General features: G+C 41.0%; 1 protein-coding gene across 2 annotated transcripts in view; it reads left to right on the forward strand.

Moving 5' to 3' along the window:
• The window catches only part of LOC141011841 (uncharacterized), a 27,290-nt gene extending 5,406 nt beyond the window's left edge, over positions 1–21,884 (forward strand). For both annotated transcript variants that reach the window (XM_073485162.1, XM_073485160.1), the window contains 5 exons: positions 67–159; positions 823–891; positions 7,453–7,506; positions 12,506–12,658; positions 21,527–21,884. In XM_073485162.1, the coding sequence (XP_073341263.1) occupies positions 67–159; positions 823–891; positions 7,453–7,506; positions 12,506–12,658; positions 21,527–21,700 (543 nt within the window). In that variant the 3' untranslated portion in view covers positions 21,701–21,884. The remainder of the gene's footprint in view (positions 1–66; positions 160–822; positions 892–7,452; positions 7,507–12,505; positions 12,659–21,526) is intronic.
• The last annotated feature ends 1,644 nt before the right edge of the window (positions 21,885–23,528 follow it).

The following is a 23,528-nucleotide window of genomic DNA, read 5'->3' on the forward strand; positions in this document are numbered from 1 at the left end:
ATCTGTGTGTTTGTGTTTAGTTCCACATCTGTGAATTTACACATGTATGCATTTTGCTGTCTCCAGGAAGGCAAAGAATACCTGTTGAAGAGTGTAGGATTGTGGCTACCTGCCCAGAAACAGAGTGCAGCCTCCTCCAGCACAGAGGAAGACATGCAGGTGAGTAGGAGCTGTGCTTGGTATTTCTCTGACAGCAACCAGCCCTCATAAGATCCCGGTTTATTTATAAAGCACTTTCAACTAACGGGATTGTCACAGTGCGCTTTGCAGTGAGCACAAACATAAGGACACCAGTAGAGATAAAAAGTCAGAGATAATGAAAGGAGGGATAATAAAAAATAAAAGATGGAACAAATACTTCACAAACCTGTGTGCTTGTGTGTGTATGTTAAGAGAGAGCAGTTATGAAAGAGCAAAGCAACACCAGGAGAGTCTATGAAGGATAAGTAAGCCAATTACTACAGGGAATTTCACAAAGAGAAAGGGATGGTTGTAATGTCAAAGTCAGGATGTGTTCTAAATGACGCCAAATAAATGGTACCTGAGTTTGCATTCAAATAAGGAGAAAATGTGATATCAGAGGGTGTTGATTTGAGACAAAAGTCCCAGTGGCACCACTGTTATGACTCTTATCTCCAGGAGCAGGTTGATCTGAACTCAGCCTGCAGACACTTTCGCTGTGATTAACAGCCATGTAGTCGCAGAATGTTTTGTACCTTGAAATTGGATCGCGTTATTATCAGACAAAAGGAAGAAATATGTTTGTGGATGCTTGTGTAAACACTCACTGTAGAGGTGGCGGTGTTGTCCCCTTTTCTCCAGAACGAGGTCCCTCCGTACGAGTCCCGCATCACCACGGCCAAACTGCTCCTTGAGTGCGAGGAATACGAGGTAAACTGTTGTGTGTCGTGCCTCGTGTGTGCGCATGTTTCATTGCGAGGGGGCTGCCTGCCATTCGTATGTATGTGTGTGTGTGTGCATGTGTGCTTTCCGTTCCGGTGAATAGCGCTGAAGGTGAGAAGGCCATGGCTAGTCTTTATCCCCTCTAGAGTTCTGTGTCAATAATTGAAGAGTGGTATTTACAGAGAGGGACAGGGGTAAAGGGGGCGCACAGGGGTGGAGGTAAGTGAAGAAGGAAATAAAAGGAAGTAGGTTCTAGTCTGATGAATTGCCGCCATATCTGTGAGACTGCACACGTCTAAATCAATCATCAATTTCCAGTATTAATGACCGTGATTTCACTGGTGCTAAAACCCCGAACAGTCATTAACGCTTGAAGTAATTTTCTGTGATTACTGCCACACCAACAGCGGTTAAGCTATTTTCTGTTGTGATGCAGTGATTAATTTGTAGTCACTCTTGTTGAGTGGTTTATGGCTATCACTGACAGGAAATGAGAACAGTGTCCTCCCCTCCCCCCTCAGCTGCAGTTATATCTTTGTGTGCGTGTGTATGTGTTGGTGTGGGATGGGCTGTCAGGTGTATCAGTAAAATGACAACGTCTCGGTCCACAGTTTCTGACATGTCATTTGTCTTCATCCTCCTGTTGGTGTCATCATGCCCCAAACACAAACTGCACACATTCAGAGTGCATCATAACGGGAATATTTTGCTGTGTGCGCATGTACGCATGTACACACCCATGCACGAGTTTGGTCATATTTGCTTTTAGCCATCAGCTATGTGAAAGTTTCTGACGGAAATTGAGCTTAAGGGTGACAGTAGAGTAGAAGCAAGTTATTTTCTGTCCGTCTCTCCCAGACTGGGACTTAGCCGGATTTGATAAGAACATCCTCTCTCTTCTCTTTCCTTCCTCTACTCCTCTGTCACACACACACATTTTTTGTGCTCACTATCTATTCTCTCCCCGTGGACTATAAATCTATTCACAACTCTAAACTCTGTGTAAAGTTGTGTGCTTCCAGTCTGTAAACTCATCAGTTTGAAGGCTACCTCCTCAGCAGGGTGCCAGAATGAGACCATTTGTCTGTATTTTTTTCCCCTACTGAATGTTTTGTTTGGGCCAAACTGAGCCAAGGCTTTGAAAATTCATTTCATATATTTGCCAAAGAAACATATTAATTTTTTGTGTTTTCTAAAGCTGCATAGCGTATTCAACTATTTCTGGTTTATGAGGTTATAAATAATAAAAGTAGTGGAAGACCGAGATTGTGCCAAAAAGCACTTGTCTGTCTCTGTTGGAGATTAAGCTCTTTGTCTGATGAGTGCAGTTGGGCATTGCACATTCACATTATCATGTGGTTTGAGTTTGAATTGGAGTAAACTGGGCATTTGCCAAAATAAAAATGTCATGCTGTTATCACTTTGGCTAAATTATCTGAGTGTATGATATTATTGCACAAGTTGCTGGGAAAAAAAATCCCCTGTAGTGCCTGGTGAGGACAGGTGGAATCACAAACTAGAAAAGCACACAGTCAAGTTCATACCTCCGTCACATTTGTCTACATCAAATCGTATTCATAGATACCCACTACGTAAATGTGCATTTACCTTTTTTCATCAAGATCCACGCATTATTCCCTGAGAAATTAAGAAAAGTGTTGAAAAACGCCATGTCTCGCAATGTGAAAGAAAGTGAGAAGAAAAAAAATCATGGATCTGCCCCTTTATTCGCATTAAAAGTTAATTGGGTCTATTCTGGGCTGAGACCCATCCTCCATCCAAGTTTTGTGGAAATCGGTTCAGTGGTTTTTGTGTAATCCTGCTGACAAACCAACAAACAGATAGAGGTGAAAACATAACTTCCTTGGCAGAGGTAAAAATGGCAATTAGGTCGTTTCCCCTGTTAATGGTAAATAGACGGCGTCTCATCGTTTATAATCACTTAATTAGGTGACAGTCTAAACAAGAACATCACACATTAAACATATGACCTTTGCTTGTCTGAAATAGCACCTCTGCTCCTTTTTCCTTGAAGGTTTCTTAGGGTTTATTCAATTAAGGCAAATTATCATCATCTCATGACATTAATGGAGGTGGTCACTAATTCAGAGCCAGTGGGCAGCTTCTGCAATGGAAATGATAAACCTAAAGTAGGAAAGTGTGCCATGACTTTGCAAACCTTTTTAAAAGTGAGCTCCCCTTTCGCTTCTTTAGTCTGAGTGCACGTGAAAAGCCCCTCATGGCTGAGAAAGTGGCTATTTTATGATACTTGGATCAAGGACATCAACTGATGATTAAAGCAAATTAATTGTCTCATGCTCTTTGTTGGCAAAATAATTTGGACTGAAAAAACTGTTGGCTAATTAGTTCTTGAAAACATCGGTTTCACGGCTGCTGTTCTTCCTTTCAGTCTTCTGTTTCAGCGAGACGCGGATCAGTTAATTTGGAAGGAAAAATCCTTTTGATTGTTTTTGAGGGAGACACTTGAATCCATGCCAAATGTGTTTGTGATTTCTGTCGCTGTAATGGAAATATGTAGAAAGCATATGAGGCCTGTGAAGTAATGATTGTCCAGCAGCTTGATTCTGAGCCAGTTTCTCTAGCGCTGAAACAACTTGTTAATTCAAAGATTGGTTGATGGAGGGAAGATTAATGGATGGCGGCTTTCATAATTGATTAATTGTTTTTAGTTATTTATATATTTATATATTTGCTCTAATATCGGAGAATTTGCTGCTTTTCTTTGTTTTATATCATTCTTAATCAAATATTGTTTTGTGTAATGGAGTATTGGTTGGATAAAAGAAGCAATTACATGACAGTATAATTGTGGGTAAATTGCAACTTTTTTCTTATATTTTATAGACTTTACCTGTGCTGAAATGATTTTGGGACATTAATCAATAAGTCAGTCAACTGTTCGTCCTAAGTAATTTATTAAGCAAAACACCAGAGCTGTAATGATTAATTGAATAGTTATCAACAGCTAAATGTATTACCTAGATTAATCAGTTTGAGTCATTTTTTAAGAAAAATGTAAAAATTCTCTGAATCAAGCTTCATAAATATGAATATTTTCCAATTTCTTAACTCCTCTGTGATAATAAACTAAACTGAATATCTATGGGTTGTGGACAAAACAAGACATTTGAGGAAATCACCTTGGGATTTGGGGGTTTTGCTGTTGTTTCATAGACCAAACAACTAATCGATTGATAGAAAAAAAAATGTGAATAATGGAAATAATCTCATCTGCAGCTCTTAAAGACATCAACTGTTCTCTGTTTCCATCTTATCCAATGCGAGGACTTGCTGCTTTTCTTTGCTTTATGCAATTGTAAATAGAGTATCTTTGGATTTTGGACTAAACATTATATTTGAGGACATTTTTCAATACCTTCTGTCATTGTATAGACTAAGCAATGACTCAGTTAGTCGAGAAAGTAAAAGACAGTATTTAATAAAGAAATGATTTATATTTGTAGTCTTAAATTCATTCTTTATTGCTTGTTTATACTGACTTGTTACTTCATGTTTTCATGAAAAACAGATGTGCTTCCTGATAACAATGCGGCCCTCTGACAGAACCCTGTTTTTCTCACTGTCACACACAAACACACAAACACACAGACGCACGTATCACCATCATCATCATCACCCATCATCACCACTAATTCACTTGCCATGTAGCAGACAGACAGCCAGACAGGCACCCTCCCCTGACAGCCATTAAGGTGTCTGTTTGGCGTAGTTGTCACAGCGGCTGATGGTTAGTTACTCATTGTTGTCACTCTTGTTTGCTTTCATGTTATTCATTGAACATTTTCTGTTCTTAAATTTAGTTCAGGATGGGGCGCAGCATGTACTTTCCAATGTTGCAGCTTGCAAGTACAGTTAGCACTGACATCCTCAGGATTTATCTACTGAAGTGTAGACGTCCCCGTTTTGTACGTGTGCCTGTGTGTGTGTGTGGGGGTGTGTGTGTGTGTGTTTGTGTGTGTCTGTCTGCATGGCTTTCTGTGTGTTAGAGATACGGCTTGCCCTCGCTTGTAAAGTGATTTGTCTTTCTCCTGTCTCTGCTGTGCGCTTCGGTAAAATGATTCTGTTAAACAAAATTGCCTGAAGATTACACACATACACACACACACACACACACACACACAAAAACTGCACATGCACACAAACTGCACGCACACACAATGGCCATTATAAATGAGTTCCTCCCCAGTGTGCTGCTTTTTTTTTTCTTTAACAGGTCCTGAAATAAAGAGGACAGTGTGTACATTGCGTCTTTGGTGTGTGTGTTTGTGTGCGTGTCTTTGCGGTGCACTATGGACCAGTTTTGCATTGTTTATTAAGATACTTTTTTGCACACTTCCTTCCAATTTTCTCACTTTTTCCTTCGTAGTACCCCCTCTCTTCCCCTTATCTTCACGGGAATATTAATCTTGTTGTTGTTTAGAGCGTGAAGCGGCTTAGGAATCTCTGAATCTTTAATCACTCGCCCCTGGGTTGACCAGTGTAGTTAGGAAGGAGTACAGTTGGAGACGATATAATGGTTCGTTGCGCATTTATCCTGGCTCCCAGATATCTCTTGTTCTATTTTTGTTGCTCCAAAACTGCCTGTTCTATCAGTTGTTTAATACCCAGACTTTACTCCTATCTCTTATATCTAGTGCTTGGCTCGAATTACTGTTTGTGTGCATGTGTGTGTCTGTCACATTGGTGTGATACAGTGAAAGTCAAGTAGATAATTCAGAGGCTGGGCATGAATCCAGTCATCATCAGTTGGGATTAGGTGTTTTTGTTTGTGTATTTTTAATCAGTCATTAATTAATTAAGGACAATGGGTTTTCAGCTGATAATTGGTCTAGCAATCAATCAACTGACACCCTGGCATGCACATCTGCACACTGCTAACAAGATTTTCTCAATTAACCTGACTCTCCCTCAGTCTACTCAAGCACCTGACCTCTTTATCGCCACCGGAAGCCGTAGTCTTAAAGAAAAGCAAAGAAGGGGAAAAAATTGAGAAGCGCTGCAGCTAATAAGACTGCCTTAACAAGAAACAAGTGCTGCTTGTTGTGCTCACTGTGGGTGTAGCTTTGTTAGATTGTGTGACTGTGCAGCTGTGTGTGTGTGTGCGTGTGTGCACGGGTATGTGCATGTCTTTTATTCTTGCCCTTCACCATGGGTGATTGGCTAACAGTCGCCTCCAACCTGAAGTTGACAAAAATCAATATATCATCACCTGGGGCCTCTCTCAAACACAACACACACACACACACACACACGCACACACACACACACACAAACACACACACACACACACACACACACACACACAACCACAGAATCCGCGAGGAGAGAAGCAGAGCAATACAAACATACAGCCTACTTTAGTCAAGGTCTGTTTTCTGTAATAGAAACTTCCCACAGAAACTGACCCCAGACTGTGACGCATATGGCATAGGTCACGTAACATTTAACTCCTTTGAGAGCTCAAACTCAAAACTATGGCTGAATATTTACAGGTAAACAGTAAACTTTACTGTCTAAAAAGTTTTCTTGAAATGTGATAATTATAAATCACCCCAAACATAATTTTCTACACTGTGTTCTTTCAAACCGTAAAGTTGACATTTTTACCGATACATCTGTGATGGGCCAATATTGGCTAACTGATTTATCGGTCAGGCTCTAATCTTTGAAATCTCCCCAAAAGCACTTCGTAAATGTTAGGACTGGGCAACTCCAAATACCTCAATATTAATATCGTAGAGGTGAATATTGCTACTTTCACCATTATTAACAGACTATGGTTTTTGATAAATAATCATCAGTAATGTGGGTATAATGACTAAGAGGGTAAAGGCAAGTGTTAGAACAAGTAGAATAGTCTGGTGAGTTCAGAAAATAACATAATTTTACAGTAATGCAGCCTTTAAAACCAAGAAAAGACAACACTTATGCCATATCATGATATAATGCTATCCAAAATCTAAGACAATATAGATGTGTTGCCCAGCCTTACCTCAAAAAAGTAACTCTTTTTTTTATTTCAATGAATCAGAATGTATATTTACGGCACAGTAAATCACATCAAATCATCAACAGCTGGGAAAGTTGTGGTGCGGAGTGCCGTGGGCACTATGAATATAATGACTGTTAATGTCAGTAAATGGATTAAAAGGGCTATCGAACAGAGAAACTAATGTCATTATTGATTGTGCGATAAGCAGTGGTGAGTGTGTCTATCGACGGCCATGTCTGTTGTCTTGTTGGTATCGACGGTGGTGTATAAGGGAGGCTGGCCTCGTGGGCGCTTATCAGACCCTCTGATCACTCTGATTGATCGTGCTGCCTGGGAGATGAACAACACTGTTCCCGTGTCTGTTTCTTTGTCTGCTTGGTCGAAGCTGTGTCAGAGATGAGACGATGACTGTGTACTGATGAATTTGTTAAACCTAAAAAGTAATTGTCTGGTGTGATGATTTCAGGTCATATTTCAGTCTTTTAACCCGCCATTTCTCTCACTCTCTGCATTAGATGGCGGTCGATGTGTTGGAGGATCTTCTGGAGGAGGATGATGAAGTCATCCAGGTAAGCAGTGAAGTGAAGGCCCGGCTGTTTTTGCTTTGTGAAAAATGTGGTGGTCAGCTTTCTTCCCCGTTCTTATTTTGTATGTTTTAATGTGCAGCTGTCAAAATGCAGAGCAGTTTTGTGCCTCTGAAAGTAGGATATAAATCAGAATTTCATTAGTTTATAATCCATGAAAAATAGCAACAGAAAAATGGTGTGTGGGTGAGTGTGGATGAGGTCGATGCAGCTGTAAGTCATCCTTTATAGAAATAACAACTCCTAAATCTGCATATTTCTTCAATTGCCTTGAAACGGCTCTTTGCTACCACTAGCTTCATCAGTTTGCCAGAGCAAAAGAAACCAAAATATTACAACCGATATGAAATCGGTTGACTTGAACAATGTCAGACTGAATGAACAAAATCTAAAATGGCAGTTCAGCCTGATTATCAGTATAGTCTGTCCCAACTAACTGACGATTCTTGAACAAACTGTGTTCTGTGGGATGTGTGCCTACGTGTGCTACTTCTCAGTGCTCAGGATTAAGTGAAGTCTTTTCATGTGTCCCCTTGCAGGCAGTCTTGTTTTTGTGATACAGTAGCCCATGCTGGATCAGACCAACATGTAGGTAGATCTCTCATCACCCAGAGGTGGCAAAAGTAGAAGTACAGATACTTGTGTATAATGAGACTGTGGTAAAAGAAGAAGTACTGATATAACTTCTTTACTCAAGTTAAAGTAACATGCAAGTAACAAATTAAAGACTCTGAAATGTTCTCAAAGTATAAAAGTAAAAAGTATCCCTCTGAAGGACATTTCTACCCCCCAGTCTGTGCAAAGCTAACTCAACCTCATGTCATGTTAATATAATTCAAAGACGATTAAAGACGAATATCGACAATTCCCCTTAAATGCGTTAAAAATTCAATTAACAAGTCTGTTTTGAAAATGTAAGCAGTAGAAAGTTCAGATATTTGTGTTAAAATGTAGGAAATAAAGTAAAAACTTACTGAATAATCGTAAAAAGGAATTTATACTTTGTTACTTCAAAGACAAAGCCTCAACAGGAGCACTTAGCTCCTTCTGCTGAGCCATTGTTTATGTGTGTGCACAAAGAAGTGCCAACACACCCACACCTTTGCATTACTTGCTCACACACGGAGTACAACTGAGAAGTTGAATACCTATTAGAGAGTGGCGTAAATGGCAGTATTTTCTGTGCTTTAGTCGAAACTATGTGCTGTCAGCTTGCTCCAAATCCCTACTGTTAGTGGCGGAGGAAGTGAAGGTGTGCCACTGAGTGTCAGATAGAAGAGCACAGCAGCAGCACATCTCTCTCTCCCCCACTCCCCCTCAGGCTCAGCCTCCCACACACACCCCTCAGCTGACAGATTGAGAGCAGTCATCAGGGGGCTGAACTTTTAAACTCGCTCCAGAGACGCACAGCTGTGACACTTGATTTGAGCAGGCCTACAGCCAATCACACATGCATACAGTCACCAGTTGTAATGGTCAGAAAGTGTTTTGTCGGATCATATCACACTTACGCAGCTAGAGTCATATTAGTGATGTCAGAAGTGTATGACAGACATGTTACTCTCCCTCTCTCCCCCCTTCTTTGTCTTACTCTCTTTCTTAGTTCCTCTCTTAAGTGCAGTAGATAAGTTGTTAGCTCTCGCCTCCCTCTCCTTGCTCTCGCGTATCTCAAAGTTGGAACCTTACTTATAAAATGTTAAGTCTGCACAAACAACTGAGCTAGTTCCTTGCAAATCTTGTTTCAAAGGTATTCCGTTCATTCATGATGCTTTTGTTCTTCCTTCAGCAGCACCATATGGGAACTAAGATGTGCCTCCACTTTGAAATGACAATAGTCCCAGTGATTTGATTGACAGACGCAGCGTTTATTTTATTATGTGTGCTTCTGTCTGGGGTTGTGGAAGGGTAGAGTGGATTTTCTGAAGTTCTTAATTAGCTAACTTTCTCATGTTTTAATTTTGAGTGCAGATGCACAAGCCATCTCTACCACAAGCACAAATTATTTCACAGTGGACCATCTGTAGAGAATTTTTCCAGCCTTGTTCTTGCTGTTTTTGAAGATATTCTCATTTGTAGAGAAGTTAAGAATTAAAGCGACCTGATTTCACTCTTTCTCCCCCTGAATATACACATATTTACATCAGGACACATCTTTTTCTAGGTTCTGCATTCACAGAAACTGTTTCAGTGATAAAAATGTCACACCGCTGGTTCTGCAACATTACTACATTTATCCAGTGCTGCTGTTGTTCTGATAAGTATGGCTGCAGGGGGTAGCCTCCCACTCAGCATGCTGAGCGGCAATTCTGAATTCAGTGTGGCATGCATTGATGTGTTTGTTAGCTAAATGGTTGATTTGGCAGAGGTGGAGGCTTCTACTGCCTCTGCCCTCACTGAATAATGAATAGAGCTAATATTTGTATCTTGGTGCTTGAAGAACAGTGGGAGGATGATCTTTGGCCTGAGATGAGAGGCACATGCACACCTCCAAGTTCACTGGGAGTTGAATGTGATTGTGTTGTGGAAGAGCAAGCATAGTACAGCGTATGTGATTATGTAGGAGACAGAATGTGCGATTATGGAAAAGAAGGAGGACGAGCTGATTTTGGTGTCTTTCTGCATAATAACTCGTAGTTAAACATATGCCTCCACTTGTTGTTTGAACTCTGGAGCAACTGGATTATTTCAAAATATTCAAGCAAATATTGTTGTTTTCTTTTAACATATTCAGATGCCAAGTTAAGATCTGTGAGCCAGTTAAGAGGCCGTAAACACGAATCTCTACATGGTGCTTCCTTGAAGTGAGCGATGCTCACACATCTGGTGTCAGAACCTTGCTAAGTGTGGTACTATTGCAACGGAAGAGGCTAAATTATTGCCAAGTAGTTGCGAATACATCGAGCCACTGTTACACATGAAATTTGAACAGTTTTAGCGAACACACACTACTATGTTTAATAAAAGACAGCTAACCCACTGGAGCGACACAATATAATGATCTGGCTGTTCTCTGTTGGCCCAATCTGATGCAGCCGTTCATACATAATGTAGTATGAATGAGGCAGGAGTTTTGAAAAAAAGCCAGTTACACGCTACATTGATGGATCTAAAGCTGTGTATTTAAAATAATAATGATGGTACTATTAGCGTCCTTATGAAAATGTGGCAGTTGAACCTCAACGATGCTTAAAGAACATCCTTCATCAAAAGCTTGATAGTGTAAATGAGCGTTGCACAGACTGAAGTGTGTGTTTGCTTTTCCCGTTGCCATTATAGCTGCAATATATGCTAAATATGATATAGCCTGCCATTAAGGCACAGTATTCACACTTGTCTCTAGTGCAGTATTGTGTTGTCACCTGGAAAATGCAAGCAGTTCATATTCATATTGTCTCTCTCATGTCCCATTAAGTAGCAGCAGCATAATGAACAAAACATGCATATGCATCAATATGCAACAGTCAAACAATCAAACTAACCGTTAGTATTTATAGATGTTCTTCTGTGGTTATTATGCCTGGATACACTGCCGACATTCACATCTCATTATCAAGTGCTTGTGCCTTTGCTTAACATGTGCACTTCTTACAACCTCCTTATTCACACCTTTCAGCTTGACTTGCTATTTGCAACTTTGTCTTTTAAAATATTGTTTTCTTAATAACACTTTTTTTGTATTGAAAAGTTATCAAAACATGGAAATTTGCAGAGAGTTAATTTCTGAGGAGGCAGCTGATTTAAGTCGTGATCATAACTCGTTTTAGAGCAGGTACGGTGCGAAGCTGAAGCTACAAGGATGATTTAGAGCATCACTGAAAAACAGGCCACCAGTATGGAACCAGAAAATCAGAGTCCAGGCTTGAATTGACTTGTAAGCACAAGGGCTAAACCCAAATATTCGACTGTACGGATATTCGTTTGTTGGGTAGGTATTCGTTTTCAATTTTGGGATTTGAATATTTTTTATTTTTTTTATTTATTGATTAATTTTTTGCTAAATCAATAAAGGCAAACTGCAAAATTGCTGTTATGTCACAAAAAGTGCGTACTGGTAGATTTAACCAAACCTGTCTGTATCACAAACATGCATTACACACACCCAAAACTTTGGGTTCGTCTTTGTATTCAAAAACAAATAACAATACAAACAACAACAGAATTCTAAAAAATAATCGCCTTTTAAACCGAAAGACACGTTGCAGCATCTTTGTTGTCCATCTCAGCTGAGCTCCCACCCCCCGACTGAAGCTTTGATTATTCGCTGTTGATTACTACCAAAGCTCCGGAGCTCAAAATATTGTATTCGGGACAAGCCTTAGTTAGTACTAATCCTGCTTTTTGAAACAGAACCCATGAATATGGTTCTTCTGTTCCTCCACGATTTCTATTGAGGTAGAAAGACACAGAGAGTATTGAAATAATATTCCCTATTCTAATTTAATTGCAAAGCTAACATTGTTCGCAGCACAACCTGTGAGTATGATATTATTTGAAATGCAAAGAAGATGTTTGCCTCAGGGTATTTTTTCCCATTTAATTAAATAATGATTCAGTATATGTTTCAATAAAGTAATTACATCTTTTGCTGTAGAAAGATTTAAAACAAATTGTTAGTGACAGATGTTCAAGTCACAGTGTTGAATTCACTGTAAAGCTACAGTATGTGCACACGTGCATTTACATTCATGCAGCATTTGTAAATGAGGACAGTATACTGTGTGTCAGGACCGGATCAGGATGACAGTTATTATGTGAGTGATAGATTGCTTGTGTGTGTGTTTGTGTGTGTGTTTCCATGTTATATGTGTGGAACCTGTTTGTCAAAGACAGACGTGGGATTTCATGCAGACATGCTCTGTGAGGGTTACAAATCTGTTTCCCCTGTCACAGCTCACTTACTGCAACAAAGAACATTTTCTCTCTGTCTGAATCTCTGTGCCTCACGCCCCCACCTAACCCGCCTCTCTTTCTCTGTGCCTCCCAGGTGTGGTATCTCTCCGGCTGGGTGTGCTACCTACAGTTGGAGAAGGCGAAAGAGCAGCAAGAAAGAGAGGGAAGAGAGGTGACTGAGGAGGAGAAGGAAGAGTGGAAGGCATTGAAGGAGGCGGCCAGAACGTACCTGACCAACGCAAAGAAGGTAAATCAGGTCACGAATTCTGCCCACAAACCAAACTATCGCTGCTATTTTTATCCGATAAAGATACAGGGTGGTTGTGTTTCAACTCATGTGAAATGTTGTCCTTTTTACTCCACTACATTTATTTGAAAGCCTAGTTAGCCAATTAACAACTACTTGTTTGATTTTCTTTCATGATCAATTGCCAATTATTTAATGGTTTCACCTTCATGTGATGATTTGTCTTAAATGATAAGAAACTGAATAATTTTTAGGTTTGACAGAATGAGAAGATGCCGCTTTTAGCTCCAAGAGGTTGTGAAGGGCATTTCTCAATATTATTACAAACAAAACTATGAATGGAACAAGAAAACAAATCAAGAAAATAATCTGCAGATTCATCGATGATGAAAACCATTAATTGCAGCCAAGTATAAAATGATGAGAAACTAACTAGCCTCAAACCAAAAAAATAATGCTTCAGAAATAATAATCTAATGATATAACACATAACAGTGTCACAGTCACATGGGCTATTTCTCTGTTTAAGTACTCTTACTTTTTGACTTTTGATTTTTACTTAAATGCAGGAATTTAACTTGTTATGGATTATTTTTAAAGTGTGGTATTGGTACTTTTACTTAAAGAAGTATTTCACTGCTGGAAAAAAGCACAACACTATGCAGTAAAAAGACACAAATATTTTTGAAATTGGCGCTACATGACCAGAGAAAACAGAGATGAAGGGCTTTAGTAGTTCTTCTTGCTCAAAAGTTAGAAAACCTACTACAACCAGAATGTACTGCACTGCATTGGTCCCATAAACCATTCACTGAGGGGTGACGTGAAAAAATGTTTTAGAAAGCATATTAGATGAGAAATGGGCAGTGTAGTAACATAATCTTGGTTTATAGTTCATCAGCACTGCCTAGTTTAGACAGTTCGATTGGAGTTTGATGAGACGCCCCTCACTCATGATCCAACGATACTCTTTGTGTCCATGGATGCAACAGCTGCAGTTGATACACAGCCCTAGAATCCTGTGTTATACAGCCAACATTGCAGTGCTACAATGCTGGTTGAAAATCTGCAAAGTTCATGTTTACGTACAGGATGTGAATATTTCTTATGCTGCTGTGCACAGTGACCCTGGGTACAGATAGTTACAGGCAGTACACTGTCACTATAGACAGGACTGATAAGAACCAGTTCTTGTCAGAGAAGGAGTACTTGCAGCTCTGTGAACATGAGAGGATCCAAACTAAGCTCCATTGTTGCCACAGAAATGTCTTTTTGTAAGATCTCAAAGAGGTTTAAATATACCCCTGTCTTTCTCCTATTCCCCCTTTCACACACACACACACGCACGCACACACACACACACTTGGAGTGATGTGTCTCATTCATTCTGTCAGGGAGCTATGCCTCTATGCAGCAATGATTCATGTTAGTCTAAAATCCAATAGGCTTGTAAATCAGACAGCACAGACTGAGGGATGGCAGTCCCCACCTACGATTTTTTTCCCTCTCTTTACTTTCTTCTCCTTTTCACCTCCCCACACAACGACCCCCACCCCCTTCCTCCCCTCGCTGCTTCGTCGTGTCCTTCTACAGATGAGGAGGGGCAGCAGAGTGGCGATATATTGATGTCTGTCTCTCTGGCCAGCAGTGTAGTGACAGGCCTGTCTAACCAGCTTCCACTGGGGATGTCCACAACTGAGACAGGAGTAGGGTGGGCTCTGAGCTGCCAAGAGGGAGAATGGAAGAACCGTGGGATGGAAAATAAAGGCAACAGGGCACATATAGTTTTGACTGCCAGCTTTGTGGCAAGTTAAAAAATAAATAAAAACAAATCGAAAAAAAAAAGGAATCGAGAAATGGAGAGAATTGAGTACTTAGCTATTTTTGTACAGAGGGAACGACTGCATAGGAATAAAAAGGTGAAGGACTGGTAAAAGAATTGGGCGAGGCGTCAGAGCGTGACAAGTAAACAACAGAGCTGTTTCTTTGTAGAGTGAGTGAAGCAACAGGTCCAGAATAATGTGAAAGGTAAATGAAGACCTTGAAAAGGTGAGGTGGAATGCCGAGAGAAAACAGCCCCCCTCTTGATGCACTTAATTCCTCAGCTCGGCACTTTTGTCCATAAGTGTGTGTGTGTACATTGCACACACATATCTACACTCAGAAGTAGAGATTCTCCCTTGTTTATATCAGAGCTTTGTTTCTGAGCGTCACTGTGAGTGTTAATTATTAACGATGAGTCAGTCTGCTAGTTAAAATGGGCTCCAACATGGAAATGAGGCCTCAAAGCCCAACGGCTTGTTTTGGCGCCAGTCCACTTCTCTGCATACTTTATGACTTTGCTAAGTGTGTGTGTGTGTGTGTGTGTGTGTTCGCGTGTTGTGTGTGTGTGCGTATGTGTGTTTGTGTGTGTGTGTGTGTGTGTGCGTGAGACAGTGAGAGAAAGCATGTGGCTATGCGTAGGTGCACCTTATGTGGATGCACATATTTAATTATGCTTGTGTGTGCCAAGTTGCATATCTAATTATTTGTTAAGATATGTCTTCATTATTCATCTCTTCTGTGATCGATACACATGCACGCTCGCGCACACGCACACCCACCGCATTCAGCTGAGATGCTCTAAAAAGGAGTGATAGGGAAGAATGGATGGGTTGAGAGGACAAGAAAGAGGTATAGGAGAGGAGCAGGAGTGGGAGAATGAAAAGGGAGGCGAGGAAGGGAACAGATTGGATGTGGGGTGTGTGTGTGTGTGTGTAGTTGTGTGGGTGCAGGGGGTGTAGCTGGTGAATAGTGGCGAGGGTAAAATCAATAGTAAACCGGACGTGAAATGGAATTTGAGTCTCAGCCAGATAGGGTGCGATTGAGGAAGGATCTGCAGTGTATGCACAGAGGACAATGTTATATATGTGTGTGCATGTGTCTATATGTGTGTGTGTGAGTGTGCACAAAGGCAGCTAGGGCAAACGGAGGTCAAAAGCTTTACTATTTGATGTGGCTGAAAGGGTATCCCATGAGCAGGGATTGTGGGTAGAGTTGGACCGAGGTGTGCTTGTCATGTAATTTTAATGCCTTTCCTTACCAAGGATGTGACTGGAGGACTGAAGTGTTAAGTTGTGTGTGTGTGTGTCTTTGCGCGTGAGTTTGCGGTCAGCCCTCTGGAGACCTCCATCGACATCCCCTGTTCACACTCAAGAAGGTCTAATCTCAGCCAGTGTCACACCCTTGCCAGTGAAGAATAAATGTGTATGTTTGTTTGACAGAGTGAGACAAAGAAGTTAAGAAGAAGGAAATATATTGATTATAAACCAGGCCACGGTGCTGTTTTCAGAAACTGTACCTTCAAACAAGCCGTCAGGACTTCTGTTAGGTTATGATTTCACAGTTAAATTGTCAGCAACCTTAGCCATCGACCTGGACTCTGATCTGGATGTGATCTGATGTCGTCCGACTGCTCTGCCTGAACTCTCTATGATTTATGTTATTTCCTGGTGTTGCAAAAGTAACTGCCATCTGCTGCTAACTGTAGCAGCTGTTGGCTAGTTAGCTCAGTTAGCCATGCAGTTAGTGGTCCCAGCTGACTCTCCCCGCTGAAAACCTCCTCCTCCTGGCAGTCCAAAGCTCCTGTACTAGATGAGTAAACATCCACAATTCCCCTTTTCTTTGGGCTCCCACTCCAAGCAGAGTGAGCTGATCGGACTGCTAGCTGCATGGCTAACTGAGCTAACTAGCTAAAAGCAGGTACTTTAGCAACAAGTAAAGCCATCTGTCCGTCAGAAAATAATTACTTTCCGATCTAAGTTATGCAGCCGTCATATGCCATGAAGCGCACCGGCCAGAGGATAAGGCAGTGCTCACAAGTGTTTTCATGTCAGCCGATATCAACAACATATACACCGATACCGATATATCTAAGATAGTCCAATTTATATTGGCCATAATATTGGCCAACAGATAAATCGGTCGGGCTCCAGCATAGGTAAATAAGGATTTTTTTGTACTGTGAATCATGCAAAGCTATACAGGTGTAGTAGATCCCCTTTAACCAGTAGGCGATTTTTACGCTTTTAGCAGGGGGATGCCACAAACTGAGCCACCTGTGGGAAGACTGACCATCCATATACATAAGAGTCCATTCTTGATTAAAATCTGTGTTCACTTTTTTTCTCCCACTGTCTTTCTATGCGTGTGTGTGTGTGTGTCTGACTCTAGCCAATACACAGATTTGATTGGCGGAGTAGCGTTACATGAGTGATTAACAATGCGTACAATTGGTCTGTGAGCTTCCTGGCTAAAAGCTAGAAAAGCTGCACATGTTAAAATAAGAACATCCTGTCAAAATGTAATAATTCTTAATAATTCCTCAGATTCGGGTTCAGATAGGATGGCATCTGGTATTTTGGTCATTTTTGCTAACAAGGGGGGGGGGTGGCCTCCCCCCTCATCCCCCTCAAACCGCCTACTGCTTTTTACTAATTACTGCTCTCTTACTAATGAAGAGATGTACCGCAGGAGTGGATCGTTTGGTCTACAGAAGGAATGGGGAGAGCAGGAGGGGTACTTGAGAAGAGGGCAAGATTTTGGCACTATTCTGCCAAAATAGCACGTGTGTGTGCTTGCAAGCAGAAGTACAACTATGAAGAGGTATTTATCTCCTTGACAGGAAGGTCATTTGGTGAGACCGCAGCAAAAGAAAGCCAAAGACGGAGTGTGCAAGAGTAAAATGGTCAGGAGACAAGCCTGGAGAATGAAGGCATTAGGAATTGAACTGAAAGAAGAGGTAAAATGAAAAGGGAAGTTAAGCATAGAAGTGAACAGAAGGTGAACAATGATGGAATGATTATGCTTTTACCACATAATCAGCCTGTCTTTATTCTGCATATGAGTTGGAGAAAAGGGTTCCTACCAAGAAATGAGGGGAAAAGAATCAATTTTGGTATGAAGGGTACATTAGTGCTTATTATTACCATTTTGTCCGCAGCATACTGGACCAAAGATAAGCTCTTACAGGTAATCTATGCTGGTGCATACTATAGACATATACAAAGAAATCTAGTAAGTGTAGAGAAAGACATGAATGAAAGCTGTACTTCTTATATATACCTTTGTTGCAGATTTTTATTTTCACTATTATGTCTGTACTGCAGGCTGCAGTGTAATGACCATAAACAGAGTAAGACCTCATTCAGCTCCAGATACACTTCCGCTCCCATGTTCACCTGAAGTGAACATAATTCTGCTTTGTATTAAATTCCATAGGCTTTTTCAATTCTGTTACCACGGATTGCAGTCGTTACTGTAGTTATCATGAAGTCCTCCTTGCCAACTCTCCTCTGTAGAAGCTTCTTCACTATGAATGCCGCCATGTTGATCTATGCAACATTTCATACTTGCTGCTCAAAAGTTTCGAATTTGTTTCCCCATTCAGAAGTTTCCCAGGTGAAAATATAATGGCAAAGAGCAGTGATTTTAAGAATATGCTTAGCAAGCAGTAGAAAAACGGAGAATATTTTCACATAAATTACATTTGACCCTGTTTACATCCATTTTACTAACGTGACTCGCTGGTCATCGGTAGTGTCCAGTATGAGGAACAGTATCGACTTCAAATGAATATGCTTTATCATTCTAACAACACGTGATCATAAGAAAGAAGAAGAGTCTACAGCAGACCGTGGGCCAAAAGCAGCCCTTAAACAGCCTCATTCTGGCCCTTTGACCTTTTTATTAGTAGGCTAATTGGCCCATTCATTAGTTACGTCTGTTGCCAAGCACAGAAATACTCTCATTTTGTTAAAAAGTTTTGGTTCAGGCTGTTTAAGCAGGGGGAATCAACAATTTCTAAGATTAAAAAGGTGCATTGTTTTTTCTTTTGTATACAAAATATTTATTTTTGTAAAAACTAATTAACAAGGCGGAGAGAAAATTTTAATTGCATTTTTTTAACACATTAAATTCCCAGCTTTACATGTCAGACATAGGGAATGTAAATGTCTGGCCCCTTGGCACTTCTGATTTTTTCATTCTGGCTCTTCTAAAGATGTGGTTGAATAGACCTGGTCTACAGCCATGCTAGTGGCTCTGTGAGTCTGAGTTCCATTTACCTTGGAAGCCAGAACTGGTAATGACTTCACACCCGTGTTCCAGTACAACAATTCAGAAAACCAAGATAGGCGCCTCCAGGAAAACCTTTGTTGTGCTTGCCATTGTTAGCAATGCCAGAATGCCAGTTGATAACAACACATTAGGTGGCATTTTGCGCATACGGACACCGTAGCAACGTGTCCACAGATAGAAGTTGGATAGTGCTGTGTGTACCACTGAATTAATGAGACACAAATAAGACAGAAATGCTAATAAACAGTAGATTCCACAGTTTTCACTTACTGTTGATAAGCAGAGCAGCTATCTTGGTTTGGTTTCAGCCATCGAGGTTTTTGAGTCAGAAATGTGACTTCAATTTCTGTCAGAGTACTTAGAAATTCTGACTCATGTGCTGTCAGAATTATCGGATGTGTTTCCAATGCTTTCCCAACTTGGAAATTCACACGAATGCCCTCTGAAGTGGAAACAACAACTTGGAAAGCCAGAGAAATTTTGGTACACAAATTGCCGACATCATATGACGCTGAAAAATGGCGGACGACAGTGAACATTGGGTTGATGGTACGTAACTTTTACCAAAGTCATGTATCAGAGTCATTCTGTTGTTTTTCAACCATCCCTAGAGCTGTTGCTAGCATGGCTGGAGAAAAAAAAAAAATAGCGAGTAGACCATGAGGACAGATGTGTCCACGCATCCCTGCATGTGTAAGTGTATTTATGTTGTGTATGTTTTGTGAGCTGTTATGGCAGTGGTCAAGTGTGCTGTGGGCTTGAAAGTAGAGCAAAGTGGACCATGAAAAAGTTATACGATTACATGCACTCAGACACACACACACACACACACACACACACACTCTCACACTCTCCCTCCCTCTCTAGGCAGCTCTCTGGGCCGTGAAAGTGAGAAGAGAAAACATAGGCTGTTGCAAATGAGAAATGCCTGTGTTTTTTTGCGACGGCGGTGCTGATCTCAGCAGCGTTCGGCGCAGAATGGGTAAAGAATAGCTCCTGTTTGTTTAGCTAGCTGAAAGCATCACAATGAATAATCACAGCCTATCTCGCAGACACACCATGCTATTGATTTGAAGGAAATATCACTCGTACAAAAATGGTTTCCAAATAACATTCCATATGTTCACTGTATTTATTATATTATTTCTCTTATGCAACTCATACGAAATACCCCCTCTCACCTAAGGCTGTGATGTGCAATTATTCTGTATATAGAGTATATTGTAACGTGAACCCAACTTTTATTCAGTGTTTGTTGTGGATAAACATCTCCAGGCATTTCTCAGTGACATTGGCAGAATGAAAATCAGTGTTTTTTTCCCCTCTGTGTGTGTGGGGTGTGTGTGTGTGTGTGTGTGTGTGTGTGTGTGTGTGTGTGTGTGTGTGTGTGTGTGTGTGTGTGTGTGTGTGTGTGGTGCTTGATGGAGGCTGAGAGGGTCAGCTCTCCCCCGGTATCAGACCCTGTGCCTGGACCTGGTGTCACGCTCCACCTCCCTGGAGCTCCAACCTGCAGAGACAGCATCCACTTAAATATATATACACACACACACACACACACACACACACACACACACACACACACACACACACACACACACACACACACACACACGCACACACACGCACACACACGCACACACTGAACATTCTTACACTCTAAATGAGTTCCCATGGGACTGCGTGTCTCCTGTCAGGACCTGCTGTTGCTTAGAGACTGGTCCTGGGGCAAAGCAGTCACACACGCTCTTCTTCACTCTCCTGGCCTCGTTACACTTTTAGTGAGAATGATGGCACTCAGCTGCTTATTGTCCACGAGCTCGATTGAGAGTGTGTGTGTTTGATAGACGAAATAGAATAATATTCCTAGATCATATAAACCCTCTCCCCGTCTTTTTCTATCTAGCTTTGTTTCTGGAAAGAAAAACATAAATATGAATCGCTGTATCAGTCCCCCTCACTCTGTACATGCACACAAAGAAACGCAGTGTTTATGCTTGCTGTCCTTAGCAGTTTTATCACCCAGCTCCACTTTGAGTTCAGTAATTACACACAAGCAGTGTATTTTACAGAGATAAATTTGCTGCCTGCTTTGAGAACAGGACTTTTTTATCTTGCTCTTTCACGGCATATTTCACCGAGATAACAGCTCTGATTGTGTGTGTGTGTGTGTATGTGCACGCACATGTACGCAGCATAACCATACGTGCTTCAGGATACGTTTCTCTACGTATATGTGTGTGTGTGTGCACGCATGTTGCAACGGCAAAGAGGAAGATAAATGGTCTTTTTTGTCTCCTGTGCGGCTGAACGGTGTATCAAATGTGCTGATTTGCCAAATGAAAGACAAAAACTGTTTACCAGCGTTTTGCGAGCCGTGACTGTCTCGCTGACAGAATGCAGCTGCTGTTGGATATTTCAGGCGGCCTAACCAGCACTTAGAGACTTAAAACCTCCGGGCTGCTCGCTTGCCTCAACTCCAAGCTGCTGCTTACTGATGCCATAGTGATGCACCGTTATCTTCAGCGACACAACGGAAGAGCCTCGGTCGAGAGCTTTTCACTCACCATATCTCATTTTCTTGTATTGCCTCCGCAGTATAATTTTGCACTTCATGTTAAGTCCCAGCGTTTCTGCTGTATAACCTACTTTCTATTTCAAATTTCCATATTTCCAGTCTGCCTGCTAGCCCATTACACAGTTGCATCATCCTTTTTTTTGTCTTTTTCTTTTTTTCTCTGCCTTCTTCCCCAGCTGTACAGTAAGCTGCGATGTGATGACCAGCCGATGTTGGAGCACGTGGAGCAGCTGCTCGGCGAGCTGGGAGGGGAGATGGAGGCAGAGGAGGGAGACCCAGTCTTGGATGACGATTATGAACCCTGTAGTGATGAGGAGGAGGACGATGCGGATGCACCCATGGAACACTGACCACAGCCCCTCGCTTGTACTCTCTGTGATTTAATTTTTCCCCATTATGCTTCCCTCTAGCTTAAATGTTCTGGTGCCCTGTCTAAAGTGCCTTTTTACTGGTTATCCTTTCACACCCGTTTATCAAAGATGAAATTTGAATTGGGAAAAAAAAGAGTGGCATTAAAAGCTGCAGTGTACTCAATCTCTCTCAGTCAGTTGTTTAATGCTTTTGGTGAAATAAGTGCATACTTGAGTAATGCTTCCCTTAATCTCCTTGACAGACGTTGATGAGAGAAATTAGTTTTAGAGCTTTACTTCTTACCAGCTGCAAAAGCAAAACACCTTTGAATGCTTTCACCTTCTTTCATACACCCACGCATCGGTTTCTACAAGCAGACATACACAACACATGCATTCACACACAAACAAAAGCTCCACGTCAATTACTTGAGCTGTTCATCAGTGCAAGCACAGCAGCAGCAGCATTTCTCACTCCGACTGCAGCAAAGTAAAATATCTCATCAGGGTCTGAGCGTTATTAGGAAACTGTCTGCCAACAAACGGTTAATGCTACCTTTACATTACCAGTTCTAATAATACAAGTTCATGTGCAATTCTTAAATTTTTGTGCTATTCTGTATATTCTCCCACTTTGGAATTCTTTGGCTTTTTTGTTAACTCATTTGATTCAACAAGACAAGACACAATAGAGAGAATTTGACATTAACTTATGCAGCATGCGTTTCTCTCTCTGCTAGACTGTTCAAAGTGTCTGGCACAAAGCCTTTCAGAAAAGAGAAACGGGCAACTCTGACTTCTTTTTTTCTTTCTTTTTTTCACTAGTTTTCACATTGCAGCCTTTTAAACCTCTCAGACAGGGTTATGTAGCATAATGGCATGGGTTAGGGTAAGGGCATGGTACAATAATGGACCAATGCTTTTTACTTTTTATTTTTTTACAGTAGAGTGCAGCAAGGTTTTTACATCTGCGTTGTGGACAGCTTAACATGCAGCTGCTCTCTGTGGACTAGCATTTGAACATATTTTTTTGTAATCAGCAGCAAAAAATTCAAAATGGTGAAAGATACGCAGCCTGACAAACTACTCGTTCAGGCCAGAGATGTCAGACTGAAAAATTAAATATCCCTTCCAGACATGTTTTAGAATAGGATAAGTTCATTTCAAAATGAAAATTCAGTCAGTATGTACTGACCCTCGTGCCGATGGAAAGCTGGGTTTTGTGGTCCATTAAACATTTCTGGAGCTTCACAGTGAAACAGTGTTGCAGCATTCTCCTAAACAACTCAAGTAGATGGGGACTTAAAATACAGAATGTTTGAAGAAAACAACATTGTGACCATATTGGATACACTTACCCAATATCTTAAAATCTTTCTCCTACAAACACGCATAATGTCTATTGATGTGTCTCTTGCATTTGCTTCTTGATTTTTGCCTCAAGCATAATTTTAAAACTCACTCAAATGTACCTACAAAATATATTGGACACGTTCAACTTTTCTCAAGCCCTGATATATATTTTTTCATAAACTGACATTTCTCTCAGATACCTTTTTTGTAGGCATGCTGTTGTATGTGATGCACAGGCCTTAACAAACATCCACCATGGAGTATCCGCAGGCATTCACAGCTCCGCGGCCCCTTTGAAGAATTTTCGTAACCGGTAAATGGGAACGTTATCTGCGATCCTGCTCCTGATAGCGATCCAGCTGCATGCTGAGAGACCTGTTCGGGAGCACGGGGGTTCAGATAGCATGATCTGATTGTGTGTGTTTGTGTTTAAAGAGCGTAAAATAAAGCTCAAGAGAAAAGTTACCGATAATAT

This window comes from Pagrus major, chromosome 17 (genome assembly GCF_040436345.1).
Source record: "Pagrus major chromosome 17, Pma_NU_1.0".
Lineage (NCBI taxonomy): Eukaryota > Metazoa > Chordata > Actinopteri > Spariformes > Sparidae > Pagrus > Pagrus major.